Source organism: Rhinolophus sinicus, chromosome 17 (genome assembly GCF_057876585.1).
Source record: "Rhinolophus sinicus isolate RSI-liver-muscle chromosome 17, RSI-T2T, whole genome shotgun sequence".
Taxonomy (NCBI): domain Eukaryota; kingdom Metazoa; phylum Chordata; class Mammalia; order Chiroptera; family Rhinolophidae; genus Rhinolophus; species Rhinolophus sinicus.
In genome coordinates, this window is record NC_142517.1 from 86,773,376 (window position 1) to 86,788,545 (window position 15,170).

Sequence of the window (15,170 nt, forward strand, 5' to 3'; positions counted from 1 at the left end):
CATGACTATTCTGTTTAGGAATAACTACGTATCAATAAATGGTAATAGTTAAGTGTATGTCTTGTCACTGCCTCCTGATCCCTTCCTCTATTTGAAATTCCAATTGACAGGGTAAACTTTTGAATAAAATGTATGTAATCGAACTAAAAGTATACTCTCCTAGAAGGTAAGTCCACTAGTTTAGACTCAGCTCTGATATTAATTATTTGATTCTCTTAGTCTGAAGATTTTAATCTATAAAACAAGAATATTAAATGAGTTTAGCTTTAAATCGTCCTTCAAACTATTGTTTTAAATAATTAAGAATTTAAAATTCAAAAGCATTGATTAAAAAATGTTTATAGGCCATATCATTTCAGATTATTATGTTTGATAAATGAAACCTAGTTTTCCCTTAAGAATTAATGACATGTCAAAGTGATGGTGGTGGTGGTGGTGGTGGTGTGTGTGTATGTGTGTGTATGTGTACTGGAGGGGAGGCAGAAGTTATTAGAATTTTTTATAACTATTATTCATGGTTTCACCTAATAGCACTTAATTGTTAAAATGTTTAAAAACACAAATATTCACACAATACCTTTACATTAGCACCTCAAAAATGAAATATTTAGGTATAAATCTAACAAAATATGTACAAGATTTACATGAGGAAAACTATTAGGATGGTACAAAATAACTGCGGTTTAAAAGGTTAAAAACAATTGCAAAAACCTCAATTACTTTTACACCAACCTAATACAAAACTCTGGTGAATTAAATCAAAGAACTAAATAAATGGAAAGATTTTGCATGTTCATAGATAGGAAGATATCAGTTTTTCCCAACCTGATCTATGGATTTAGTGCAATCCCAATCAAAATCCCAGCAAGCCATTTTATAGACATTGACAAACTGATTCTAAAGTTTATATGGAGAGGCAAAAGACTCAGAATAGCCAATACAATGTTGAAGAAGAACAAAGTTGGAGGACCGGTGCTACCCAACCTCAAGGCTTACTATAAAGCTAAAATAATGAAGACACTGTTATATTGGTTAAAGAATAGACACATACAAGTGGATCAATGGAACAGAACAGAGATCCCAGAAATAGACCCACATAAATATAGTCAACTGATCTTTGACAAAGGAGCAAAGGCAATACAATGGAGCAAAGGTAGTCTCTTCCACAAATGGTGCTAGAAATAGTGGACATCCACATAAAAAAAATCTAGATGCACACCTAATACCCTTCACAATTAACTCAAAATGGATCACAGACCTAAACATAAAATGCACCATTATAAAATTCCTAAAAGATAACATAAGAGAATACCTAAATGACCTTGAGTATGGTGATGCCTTTTTAGACATAACACCAAAGACATGATCCATTAAAGAAATAACTCATATGCTGGACTTCATTAAAATTAAAAACCTCTGCTCTATAACAGACAGTATCAAGAGAATTAAAAGACAAGCCACAGACTGGGAGAAAATATTTATAAAAGACCCATCTGATAAAGGACTGTTCCCCACAATAGACAAAAAACTCTAAACTCAGTAAGAAAACAAGTGGATTTTAAAAAATGGCAGAGGGGTAGTAGAATGGGGGAGGGCGCTTATCACTTTGTGAGGGGTATAAATGATAAATGTCTAAGTATTACCGTGTTTTGTACACATGCAACTAATAAAAAAATGGGCCAACAGACACTTCATAAAAGAAGGTATACAGAGAGCAAATAAGCATATGAAAGTTGTTCCACATCATATGTCATCAGGGAAATGCAATGAGATACCACTATACACCTATTAGCATGGCCGAACTCTGACAACACCAAATGCTGGTGACGATGAGCAACAAGAACGCTCACTTTGCTGGTGGGAATAAGAAAGGGAACATCCACTTTGGAAGACAGTTTGGCAGTTTCTTACACAACTAAGCACACTCTTACCATACATTCTAGCAGTTGTGCTCCTTGGTATTTATCCAAAGGAGGTGAAAACATGTTCACACAAAAACCTGAACTCAGATGTTTACAGCAGTTTTATTCATAATTGCCAAACCTTAGAAACAACCAACATGTCCTTCAGTAGGTGAATGGATATATAAACTGTGGTCCATCCAGACAATGGAATATTAATTAGCACTAAAAAGAAATGAGCTATCAAGCTATGAAAAGACATGGAAGAACCTTAAATGTGTATTACTAAGTGAAAGAAGCCATTCTGAAAAGGCTACACATAATATTCTGGAAAAGGCAAAACAAGAGACACAAAAAAGATCAGTGCTTTCCAGAGGTGGGGGCTGGGGGAATAGATGCATAGGCAGAACAAAGAGGATGTTTAGGGCAGTGAAAATACTCTGTATATTATAATGATGGATACATGTCATCATAGAATTGTCCAAACCCATAGAATCTGTAACACCAGAAGTGAACCCTGAGGTAAACTGGACTTGAGGTGATTATGATGTGTCAGTGTAGGTTCATCCTTGATAAAAAAAAATTGTACCATTCTGATACTGATATTTGAAAAAGTGGGGTACATGGGAAATGTCTGTACCTCCCTCTTAATTTTACTGTAAACCTAAAACTGCTCTAAATTGGAGTGTCTTTATTACACTCCAAGTTTAATTTTAAATATAATTGTTTCATTATGACACATACCTTAAACATTTACACTATCTAGTACTGGCATATTATCTTTTTATTTTAATCTTTAAGTCTTACAAACTATTACAGTTTCTTGTTTAACATTTTCCCATAACTTTTAAAAAAATATAAAAGTCCAAACTCTGCTAACCAGTCTTCCTTCTGTTCCTCATATTACCATTTCAATTTCTGTATTAGAAACACTTACCAGATACAGTACATGTCCCCATTCTGGAGCTGTGGAATAAGAAAAGATTCACAGAGTTGTAAGGCTAACATAGTCTTGCCTTCTTTTTCAGTGTTACAGATGATATCAATTCCACTCTTACAATCAGTTTTCAATAAATGCTATAAGAGGAAAAGAAAAGTTAGTTCATATCATTAAAAATATCTAAAAAGCTAGTTGCAATAAATGTTTAAATTACACATTCAGAAAAAAATAATTTCTAATTTTCTTCTACAAAGACGATGACTTGTACAGAACACTTCTCATGGTTTCATATGGTAGTTTTACTATATAGCACCTACAGTTTACAACGACTACTTTTAATCTCATTAAAATCCGTAACTTGTAGGTAGGTAGTGTCCATAGTGTTAGGAAAAGATTAATTCTTTCATCTTGAAAAAACAAAATAACAAACATGAATATTTAAGTTCTTAGTATTTTATTTAAAAGGCAAAATCATAATGCTTCTCAGTTTTTATTTGTCACACCAGAAACTCAACATAAATGCTTATTAATGAATGTTTTGTTAATTTCATCATTTAATATCAGATCCTGTCTAATTCAACATGAGCTTAAAGAATGGTGCCAAAGAGCACACACCTAGATAATGTAATCCTAAAACCTTTGCTATTACTGTAAAAGGAACTTAACAAGAATGGGCTTTTTTCTTTCTTTCTTCTTTTTTTTTTTTTTTTTGTAAGGTTAAAATGATGATAGGCAAACAAAACAAAAATCTTAAACAATACCTCCCGGAGTAGCTGATCTTCTACAGGTGACATAAATAGACATGTGAAGAGTGCTTGATGGAAGTATAAGTCTTTACTGATTTCTGGGTGACTTATACAAGATTTAATAAGAGCCATTGCTTCAGGTATGCGTTCACAAGCAATTAGGTATCTGGCACGTAGTTCAAAGAATAGTGGATTTTCAGAACTTAAGTATTTGTTCACTATATTAAAAAAAGAAAACAGACTCTTATTACTCTCAAGAAAAGATTCTCTTAAACTCTGTTGTTTGAAACTTTATCTTTAACGTTTGGTACCTAGCTGATTAACCAGTTATTTAATTAAACAGCATTTTCTTAGTTGGAGTTTAGTTGTGAAAAGAATATAGAGTTACATGACTGGAAAATGGAATTAACAGCGACACCAAAACAATACTGTCAATTTCTTCTCAGTCTAAAAAGTAAAAAAATTAAAAAAAAAAACATGAAATTATTTTTTCATTTCACTAATATGTTAAAATATGTTTCAAATAGCATGGGGTCTGGAATTTCTTTCTAGTCTAAGATTATGTACTTCATCTTCTTACTGCCCAATATTTTCATTATTGTAAAGGTTAAAAGGCAGAATCCTAATTTGTCTTTAAAACTACATTAATTCAACCACATTAATTCAGATTAATTATAGAAATATAATCTGAATTAATGAAAAAGTTAAACTGTAAAAGAAATATATTTCATTACTTTTCAACAAAAGATTAAGCCAAAAGTAGTGCCAACTAGGGCTGCTTATTAATATATTGTCCTGTATTGCTAAGGATAATAATAAATACTTGCTTTTACACAATTTAAAAATATACAAACATCTTTATCTACATACGTTTATTGAAGCCTAACAACAATCTTATTACAGGTATCACAGTATTTGTTTTACAGATTATAGAACTGAGGCTCAGAGAGGTCAAATGACTTGCCCAAGGACAAAAATTAAGTGACAGAGCAGGAATTAGAACCCGTATTTCATTTCAAACCAAATGTATTTTAATTAGTTATATATGTTTAATCATTAGCTTCTAAAATGCTATGAGTGAGGTTTTATTTGGGCTTCAACATTTGCCTTGCAATTCTGTTTACAATCTGTGATAAGCAGACACTGATTTGTACCATTCATGCAAAGATAAACTTCAGACTAGTCTTTACCTAATGATCACCAACTACAGGAGAGTCACCAGTATGAAGGAGGCTCTAGAGCAGCTTTTCCCAGAGTGAGGTATGTTAGTGTAAGTAGGAAAGGACTGTATGAAGGACTATATATATATACATGTATTGAGGCCATCAGCCCTCACACCAACCCACAACAGGTTTGTTCTAGCTCCTACTCAGAGAAGCCTAAAAGCTCCCCTTTAAAAGCCCAACTTTTCTTCTCCCATTTTCTTTCCTTCTGAAGCTCTGCCTTTGTCTAGCTCCTGTTCCCTCTGGCGTCAGTCCCCAGTCTCCTCATATTTCCTTCAGTCTGTCACCCTTGCCTTCCTTATATTTGACTCTTCATACTTTTACTCGGCATTCCAACTCTTCCACCTCAGTTCTAAATGCCTCCCTCTTCAGCTTTTTTATCCTTCCCCAGACTCTCACATCAAGTGTCAGTCTCCTCTGATTCCCTTGGGTATATACCTCCACCACTGTCACATATACCTTAGCCTTTCCTCCTAGTCTGTTCCTACCGCCAGTCTCATCCCACCGCTCTGCACTACTTCTCCTGGCCCCATCTCTTCATCTTCTCTCACTTCCCTCTTGCAGTCCTCCACACTTGCATCTTGAGGTCAGCTTGCTCGTAAGCCCAAGCACTTCAGCCCCTTCTCCACTCAACTCTACTCACAATCCACCCCCACCCCTTAACCTGGAACAAATGGAAAGATCCTAACCTGCTCAGCACAACCTGTGTTGTGAAGTGTATTCCTCACCAGACCAAGGTCTGAATGGTTCCAGAACTGGGAGTTCTTGTCTTTTCCCTTTGGCCATCTTATAATTGCACTCCATAGGCTCTCTCTATCCTTTCAAATGTTTTCCAGTTTTGTGCTTATTCACTATGTCTGAGCTTACATTCTAAGTTTTGGTGATCCACAATGTTTTGTGACTCAGGAGTAATATGGCAAATATTTTTTAAAAGAATTAACTAGAAGGAGTTGACAGAGCCTCCTACCTCACAAGAAAATTTTGGCCCACAGGAACGACTGTGGATCTAGGGTTCAGAAGAGGTCATGTCAAAGAAGTATGCAGGTGGTAAGGGAGTGAGAGAAAATTTAAGTTCTATTAATGGATGAAGTTTGGGAAATACTGCGCTAGAGTATTTGGAATTGAAACTTACTTATTCAATTCGTCACTCATTCACTTATGCAGTCATCAAGTGGTCATTCATTTAATCAACAAATACTTATATTGAGCACCTACTCTGTACCAGGCACTGGGCTAGGTGTAGGATAAACAGTAGTGGTAACAAAAATTGAACGAGTTTCCTGTATAAGGGAGATCCCACGTGCTTATGCAGGGTATTTTGTTTTGTTTTATAAAGCTATTCCTACTTAAATAGATTTAAAAAATACAAACTGAAATGACAAAAACAAATGAATTTTCTGTAGGTAAGTAACATCTGGACAGTAAAGGTGTTAACACACTGAATCACATTAGAATGGGAAATTACTAGAAATAAATGTACCTAATCTGGTGTCAAAAATCACTCTTAGGACAGTTTAGTACAACAAATTAAACACACTTCATGTGAAAATACGTAACTCTTATTCAGTATTATAAAATAAAGAAGAATCACTATAACTGCTCTAGTTAGAAAATGAAATTGTGTTCACTTCTCACAAATGTTGGTTTGGATTTTGAGTTTCCTGAAGTACCTATCTCCTGAGATGCTGGCTGGGCTTTAAGAACAGCTTGCAACACTGGATCTTCCCATGGGCCACCATCTCTAATGATTCGAGTCACCAGTTCCAGATTCACATTTCCATATCTGCGGAGGTGATTCTGGCATTCCTAGGAGAGAAAAATCATTTTGGCTTTGTGAATTTAAAGGGGTTAAAAACTAAACTTGATCATCATTGTCAATAAAATGACTGATGGCCAGTGAGGCTATTAAATTATAAAAGAGAAAGGGTTGCTAAGTAACCTAAGTAGGGTGTCCAAACCCCATCAGTACACAAATAGACTTTAATGCCAAAGGTTACACAGTTTGTACATAATTGGACTTAGGAAATCCCATAGTAACAGGGATGAAGTGTAACCTAAGGGAAAAACTTAATGGATGCATCATTTCTAGGAAAAGAACCAGGTTGCAAAAACCTAAGGGAAAAAACTTAAAGTTTCTGTTAACGGCAGGCAAGAGCCTGACAATAAGAAGGGGGTACAGGGGTGCAATGCAGACTGGTTGGCAGGTAGACAGATGTAGGTGGCCTGCCCTGATCCCAAATGTATATATAATCTTAGTTGTGATAGAAGGTTGCAAGATGGAAATTCTATTCCACTTTATTGTACAAGTAGATTTGGAGTCTTGGGATAAAGGAAAAACAGGCTAAAGGAATGAATCCAACCTATAACATGAAAACTTTGCATTATGTTTAAGGTAAAAATGTATTGATAAGTTGGGTATTAACTGATAATTTGTCTATGCATTTTCTGGGATTTTTAAAAAAAGATATTTGAAATGTTTTTAGAGAATTTTATCTTAGACTTGTGATTGTAATATGAATTATGTGACAGCAGTGTAGTTTGTAAGCAATGTTTAATATTAAGGAGAACTTGGTTTATACTGAATTTATAAATTGATTTATTATATTTAGATTTACAAGATTTAATTATTTGATTATGCTTTTTTAACTTGTCATATACTTTATTTAGTATCGTGTTTTAAAATGTTTCAGGGTATTTAATTTGGTAATTTAAAAAAATTAACTGAAGGCCTAGTGAAAGTATGAATAGATTTTTTTAATGCATAATTTGAATTTAAAACCTTAAGAAAAAACTAGATATTAAAATTGGCAATGTTAAATAAAATTTTGAATAAATTGCACATCAATTAAAACACAAATAATTGCCAGAATTTCTTGCTGTGCTCAAAAAAAAATCCCTGACATTAAAAACTTAATAACAGTTTTAAAGCAAAGCTTCAGGATAAAACAATATATGTATATTTACAAATTTTGCTTATCAGATAAATCACCAAGCTACATACTCAGAGTAACAATAAACACTTCCCTTTTATTAAATTGTTATGTTCTTTCATTTGAACGTTCCAAAATGACATCTACATGTCACTTCTCATTCCATGTTAAAATATACAAGAGGTTTTCTTTGTTTTATACAAGGAGGCAGTAGAAGAAATCAAAGTTCATGATCATCATTCATTCAAAGAAGTCAAAGGATCATTAAGTCAAAACATGAAAGTATCTTCTGGAAGTCATTTAGGACATTCCCAAATTAAAAAGAACAGGCAAGCAAACAAAAACCCTATAAACAATGGGCAAGTTACTTAACCTCTCTGTGCTCATTCAGTTAACTCCTCTGCAAAAAGGATACTAAAAACACCACCTTCATAGGATTGTTGTGAGGATTAAATAATATAGAGTATTAAAAAGTGCTTGATACAATGCCTGGCACGTAGTAAGCACTTAATAAATACTAGCTATTTTTTCTTCCAGTATATTTTAAAATTTTGAATAAATATTTTATTTTAGGGCACTCAATTGCCTCAGTATAAAATTAATTTCTACATTTCCATGTGTCAGCATGTTATATAGCATTCATAAAAATAAGATATAAAGTTATTGATCAGCTATGCTTTTTTAAAGACATGGAACATAGTAATTATCTGTGGCAACAGATTCATGGTTAAAAACAATCAATTTAAAACCTCAAGGTAAACAAACTCCTAAATTACACTAGACACACACATATTGGTGCCCCTAAAATTCAAGCTGGCTTTTGATCCAATCAAAGCACAAGAAATCAAGTGAGCTGGATGCTTGCCCCTGAATCACCTGGGGAGCTTTAGCTCTGCTGCTGGGCCCTTGGACAACCCATCTTCCTTACTGTCTTAGAGTTAGTGAGGCACCAATCACTCATGCAGCCATTAGCACTTGCGGGGCTTAGAACTGGACTTAGGCCTAAGACATGGTGAAACGGGTCTATTGATAATTTCCTAAACTTGGCTGAAACTAAGAAACACTTGGAGGTCTTGTTAACAGATTTCCAGGCCCCAGTTCAAACCTACTGAATCAAAATTTCTAGGGGAAAGCACTGATGATCTGTAAATCTAATAACCCCTATGCCATAGTCAATTTTGACATACTTATTGATTGCACCTCCTACAATTAGTCTGTACTTTCATAAATGTTTACACTATAAATTATATACTTGTATTCCCATAAATCCTTCCATTAAAAATTAGTAAATTAGTTTCAGTTAATCTTTCTAAAATGAAAAAAAATATGAGTTTTGTTTTTTGTGTGTGTACTTCTTAAGTACATAATATTTTGGAGACCACTTCTATGAGAAATAGCTCTGGATAGGAAATAAAGATGAAATAAACATTTCATTTTCGCCTATTTAAAAAGACACAGGACGAAAGAAAACAAATAAGTTTGTAAGTATCTTTTGGCTCCTCCTTCCTTAAATAGTATGATGGTTTGTTGGATGATATTCAATCAAAAGGCCTCCAAAGTGAAAAAGGAAACACTGAAATCACTGCAGAATACACAACTTATCTTTTATAGAGTATATACATATTGTATTTTGTAGGAGGTTTACTTAAAGATTTTGACCTATATATAAACCTAATCCTTTATTAAGTTGTCTGCTGTCACTGATACCAACTGCACGGCGCTAAACATTAATTCCCTCAGAAACTTCTATTCAACCCTGTGTCACTGCCAGAGGTAGAGAAAACACAACTCCTTCCCTCACTCTTTTAGAATCCATGTGGCGTGGGCTTAATGTTTCGTTCTAGAAGATTTTTCTTCCATGAACTCGATGCCACTTTGTTAAACTCTATCTGGCCACTGGAACATGTCTATGAAACTGCAGGTCAGTGTTCTGACTGTTCTACACACTTAATCTGAACCCTTCGACAACTTATCACAGGATGAAAGTCTTAATGCTCCAATTTCATATATAAGGACCTCTGTACTTACCTACCTACTCATTCATTCATCTGCTACACTTCAGGAAGTCTTTTCTCCAATCTGGTCTCTTCCATATCTCTCAAACTCACCTTGTACTTCTTTCCTATGGTTTTTCTCACATCATGCTCTTTCTCCTACAACAGGTGTGTCCAAACTGCGGCCCATGGGCCGCAATCCATTTTTTATTGGCCCGCAGGAAATTCCAAAAATATATTTAGTTTACTTAAATAAACCAGGTGAGGCAATACATACTTCACCTCGAGTGAGTGGCCCGGCTGTTTGTGTATTTTACCGCATATGGCCCTTGATGAAAAACGTTGAAAAAAGTTTGGACACCCCTGTCCTACAACTTCCTATAAACCTATCTAAACCTTTCCGTAAACATATCTAAACCTTTTCCTAACTATTTTTCCACAGGCCCACTTTTCCCTGAGAAGCCTCCGCTAGCTACCTCAATCCATAATAAACTTCATTCTTTCTCCTGCAGTATTGAAAATCTCTACCAGTCCACTCTTCTGGTGTTTCTCACATAAGAGAAAGGCCTTGCGTTATTTAGTGTTAACATCTTACTTCCTAGGTAGTTTAAAGCTTCTTCAAAGTCAAGAAAGGAAAGATACATTAAAGATACATTCTCAATAATAAGTGCTTTTTTCATCAAAATAGGATTCTATGGAACTACGTGTAAGTAGAAGCACAATGCAATATGTCTTACTTTTAATGAAATGTAAATTTCAGAAGAAAATGATAGAATACCAATCTTATTCATTCATTAGCAAGCTATTGTAGTAAATGAAAGCAAAAATATAAAAAGTCTTCATGGTGGTTAATTTTATAAAAACAGAGCCTTTAAAATACAATAAAATATTTACAATACTATGAAAAGAGATGAGAGTGATCAGTATCTTTTATTATTACATTTTCATTCATTATCTTATGGCAAAGCACATCAGAAAGTTGTAAAATTTAAAGATATTAATGCAGTTTTCTTTTAGAAAAAGACAATTATCACAAATTTGCAATTCTTTTCTGTGATTAAGTTCCTATGGAGTATTTACCTGATGTTTTTGAAAAATAAACATTCCGAATTTGTCCATATAAAGAGGACAGTATAACAATGAAAAAGTTACTGCTTTTCAAAAGAAAGTTCTTATGAAGAAAGTCATTTAAAATGAATGTTTGGAAGTGTTTGCATCATTACATGATTATTGTTGCCAAAAATCAATGCCACCTATAATACTTGTATCTATATCATTAAAAAGCTTAAATTAGAATTTTCCCTTGAAAAATCTTTCAACTGGAGCATTTTAATGAGTTTTCAATTCATTTGTTAAAAATGGTTAGTATTCAAGAAACATTGATTAGCTTTCGGAACGCTGGAAATTTAGCACTCAAATTTCAACAAAACTTTGTATATTTGGTCAAGGGCATTTACAACTGAGAAGCATAATTTAGAAACAAAAATTTTGCCATGCGGATCTATCAAAGGTATCTTTTTCCACCTATGACAGCTATTAAAACCAAGTATCAAAGTACTGAACTTGAAATTAAGACTTTGAATTACCATATGACCAAGTGTTAAAATTTTTCAAAAAAAAGCACATTCAATCACATTAGTGTCATTCAAGTTTTTACAATGTTAAAACATTATTTTTAAATATCTCTTTTAAATGTATTTTTATATTTTGTAATGTATATAGTATTAGTACATGTACATAAATAACAAATACATATATACTGGGGATATGTGCTCAAACTTTTTTTTAAAAACCTGGATGGGTATGATATCAGAAGTCTAGAAACTCCTGGTTTTAGGTATTACTTGTTTTTGTATTTGTGTTTGGAATCAAATATTAAACTCATCTTTTTCGGTTGATCCTAATATCATGTCAGTTTTCTTTAATATCTTCTGATCTACTTCCTTGCCACTTCTAAGAGCTTACAATCTAGTCTAGGCCTTCATATGCTGTCAACTCAAATAACCACATTAAAGTTTCTCCTTCCTCCCTCTCCCCAGTAAGGCAGTCTTTAAAAAGGTTTTAAAATGTTAAGACCAAGAAGCATGTAAGACAGTATAAGTAAAAAACATTTTTTTAAAACTATTCTTTTGACATATACATTATTGTAAACAGTTATTACATCATTTCATATAATAGATTAGGGAATACTAGTAAGAATGCTGGGTTGAGAGTAAGACTTAGACCCCTGTACTGCTTCTAGAAACCTCAACTCTACTGAAGCTTAACTTTCTGGTATGTAAAATAAGGGATTGTTGGATTAAACAATTACTAAAGTGACTTCTAGTCTCAAAATTATAGTAATGGGGCCAGCCCGGTGGCTCAGGTGGTTGGAGCTCCCCCATGCTCCTAACTCCAAAGGCTGCCAGTTCGATTCCCACATGGGCCAGTGGGTTCTCAACCACAAGGTTGCCAGTTCGATTCCTCGAGTCCTGCAAGGGATGGTGGGCAGTACCCCTGCAACTAAGATTGAACATGGCACCTTGAGCTGAGCTGCCGCTGAGCTCCCAGATGGCTCAGTTGGTTGGAATGCGTCCTCTCAACCACAAGGTTGCCGGTTCGACTCCCGCAAGGGATGGTGGGCTGTGCCCCCTGCAACTAAAAACGGCAATTGGACCTGGAGCTGAGCTGCAACTAAGATTGAAAGGACAACAACTTGACTTGGAGGGAAAAAAATGTCCTGGAAGTACACACTGTTCCCCAATAAAATTTAAAAAAGCAACAAAAAAAAAAGCAACTTCTCATCTGGTCTCCAGGGTTAAAAAAAAAAAAAATTATAAAAATGTATGGATACCTGTAAATTACACATTTGATTTTTAAAAATAACTAGAATCATGTACTTAGTGAACTATTTAAGATACTGCTTTTGGGACTTTTGAAAAAGTGAATATTTAACTTAAGTAAATTAAGTAATTGGTTCCCATGATTACATTTTGTATACATTTAAAAAAATTAACTAATAAGTGTAAATGTTACTTAAATTAACAATCAGAGTTTTAAATGAAGGGTACAACAATCATACATACAGTAAAACCATCAACGGAGAGCATAATCAAATTTCAAAATTAATTGGCGGTTGCCATGCTAATGAAAGCACATCCCTCCATTAACAGTTTTAAGTAAGTAATGAAATAATATCGCCAATAGAGAAGTGCTATTGTTACAGTTCTAACTCTAAGACCCTGAAGCAGGATTAAGGAGTATGAGAGATTTATCTGAGCACAGATTCCCACACAAAGAAATAAATATAAAATCTGATTCAGTAGAAAGAGCACTGGTGTCAGTCAAGAGAACAGGTCACAGTATTAGCTATGCTACAAATTAGGAAGATACTTAATCTCTAATATTGTTGAATGGGTGAATGAATGAATCTCGCTGGTCCTCGGTTTCATCATTTCTTAAAAAGTTAAATTGGACTAATGCCCTCTACAATACCTTACAGCTAAATTTTCTATGATCTAATATTTTATCTGGGAAAATATAAACAACTTGAAGCACTAACATGCAGATACTTTCAGTTATGTATTAGGACACTACAGAATCAGCTTTCAGTGAATAATGAATGCCTCATTGATCCTGATGTGTTTTCAGAGCTGGTTTCAAAGTGTTAATCCTATCATTTATTTTGAAAGCACAATAGTCGGACAATTAAATTTGCAAACTTTCCACCATGCACTTACATGGTGGAAAGTTCACGAACTTAATTGTCCGACCTGCCTACATGCCTGCTCACGACAACAAAGATTGCAAAATGCTTAGAATACAAGATCTTTGTTTATGGTCGGCTATGTGGTGTAAGTATTAATGCACAGTGCTTAGTACCCTCTTTTAGATGACTGTTGTTCCATGTGACAGAGTATAATGACCTTTCCTGAAACTTACTGATGCTGCCAGCCCTATCTTTTGGAGGATTGTTCTTTGGTCCCTAGAGTTTAAATGTCTCAAGTTTTTTTTATTATATGTTTTAAGCTTAAAATAACTCTGGCTGTCCTATCTCTTCAAAGTGATTATAGAACCTCAACAGTTGAACTGAAGTAAGGTGTTTCCTTCTCAAACAAATTATTTTTAAAAATATAGAGAAATATTTCTGAGGTCATGATATACTAGAATTATTAATCAGGAGTAACAATTTCAAAATGATGCCAGTAGAAAAATACCAAAACTTTACCCATTTTAACACAAGAGTTTTCTAAGGAATACAGTCTTTACAAAATGATTTCAGAATCTGAAACTTTAATTTTAACATCAATCCTTTTCACTCCCAGTGCTAAATATGGGGCACACTTGTCAAGTATGTTTCTTTCATAGATAGTGAAATATTTTCCGTCATACTTTTCATACAATTAAGCATACTTCATTTTCTCTTTTTTCTGTATACTGTCAAAGTAGAATCAACAAGTAGATATTTGATGTTTCACCCCATGAATATGTTTACTTATCTCTCCCCATCTCACTGTACACAATGGTAACCAATGGACCACGAGGTAAACAGTTTCAGACAATATGCCTCACTGTTTGTGTTTTAGAGTTTTCTAAAAGGATTTTTTTTTTTAAAGAAAGAAATAGTAGACATCAGATAGAAATGTCTGTGAAGTTATTTATCCTTCCTTTGTGCTGGCAAATACATCGTACTAAGGGACGAAGGCTAAGTGTTGGAGACACAGGGATGAAAGTCAGTCTCTGCCCACCAGACCTGACAGCGTAGTTGGAGAGACTATCAAATCACAGAAAGAATTTAGAGGGATTAGTGTTTTGGTAACAGGGAAAATTTAAGGGAGAAAAGTTATATGCAGTCAAAATAGTGTTGGGCAGAAACAAGAAAGAACTTCTGTTAGAGCAGAAAATACAGGAACACAATTTTAAAACTGCTACTCACAAAATACATGCTATTGAGCTGATAGGGTTATATTCTTTAAAAGCCTGTAAACTATGACTACAAAGGTGGTTTTGAATACCAGGATTAGGACTTTGCCAAATTAAGTCTTTGGGCAACTTATTCCAAGAAGTCTAGGGAGGGAACATGGTCCCGAAGGTTTTAGTGGAAAGTCAATAGTTCTAAATTTCTTCATACTAGCTAAAAATAATACAACCTGTGAGGTGTGCTGGTTTATGATGCCCATGAACACACACTCTAACTTGTGACGCGAGATCAGCACTTACCCAGCAAAGCAGGGTGGGCACAACAACTCATCTGACCTCTTCTCTTGAGGCTGGTTCTTCTATTTTTGATTATTTGATGCTCCTCTCTCATGATGCTACTGCACTAAACTAGCCTTGGGCCTCCTCATCCCTGGGAGGTTACGTCCCCTACCATCTCACACCTCCATCCCCCACTCACACAAAGGAGGGCAAGCAGATTAAAAAATTAGAGGGAGTCCCAGGAAAGCGAGTTTTACT

At 34.4% G+C, this 15,170-nt stretch overlaps 1 protein-coding gene across 3 annotated transcripts in view; it reads right to left on the reverse strand.

Annotated features, from left to right (window-relative positions):
• Window positions 1-15,170, reverse strand: part of ZNF654 (zinc finger protein 654) — an 88,175-nt gene that overhangs the window by 17,583 nt on the left and 55,422 nt on the right. For 2 of the 3 annotated variants that reach the window (XM_019745428.3, XM_074333262.2), the window contains exons 4-6: window positions 6,481-6,616; window positions 3,603-3,805; window positions 2,839-2,978 (exon numbers count right to left, since the gene is read on the reverse strand). In XM_019745428.3, coding sequence (XP_019600987.1) covers window positions 2,839-2,978; window positions 3,603-3,805; window positions 6,481-6,616 — 479 coding nt within the window. The remainder of the gene's footprint in view (window positions 1-2,838; window positions 2,979-3,602; window positions 3,806-6,480; window positions 6,617-15,170) is intronic. The other variant, XM_074333266.2, reaches the window with a different exon arrangement.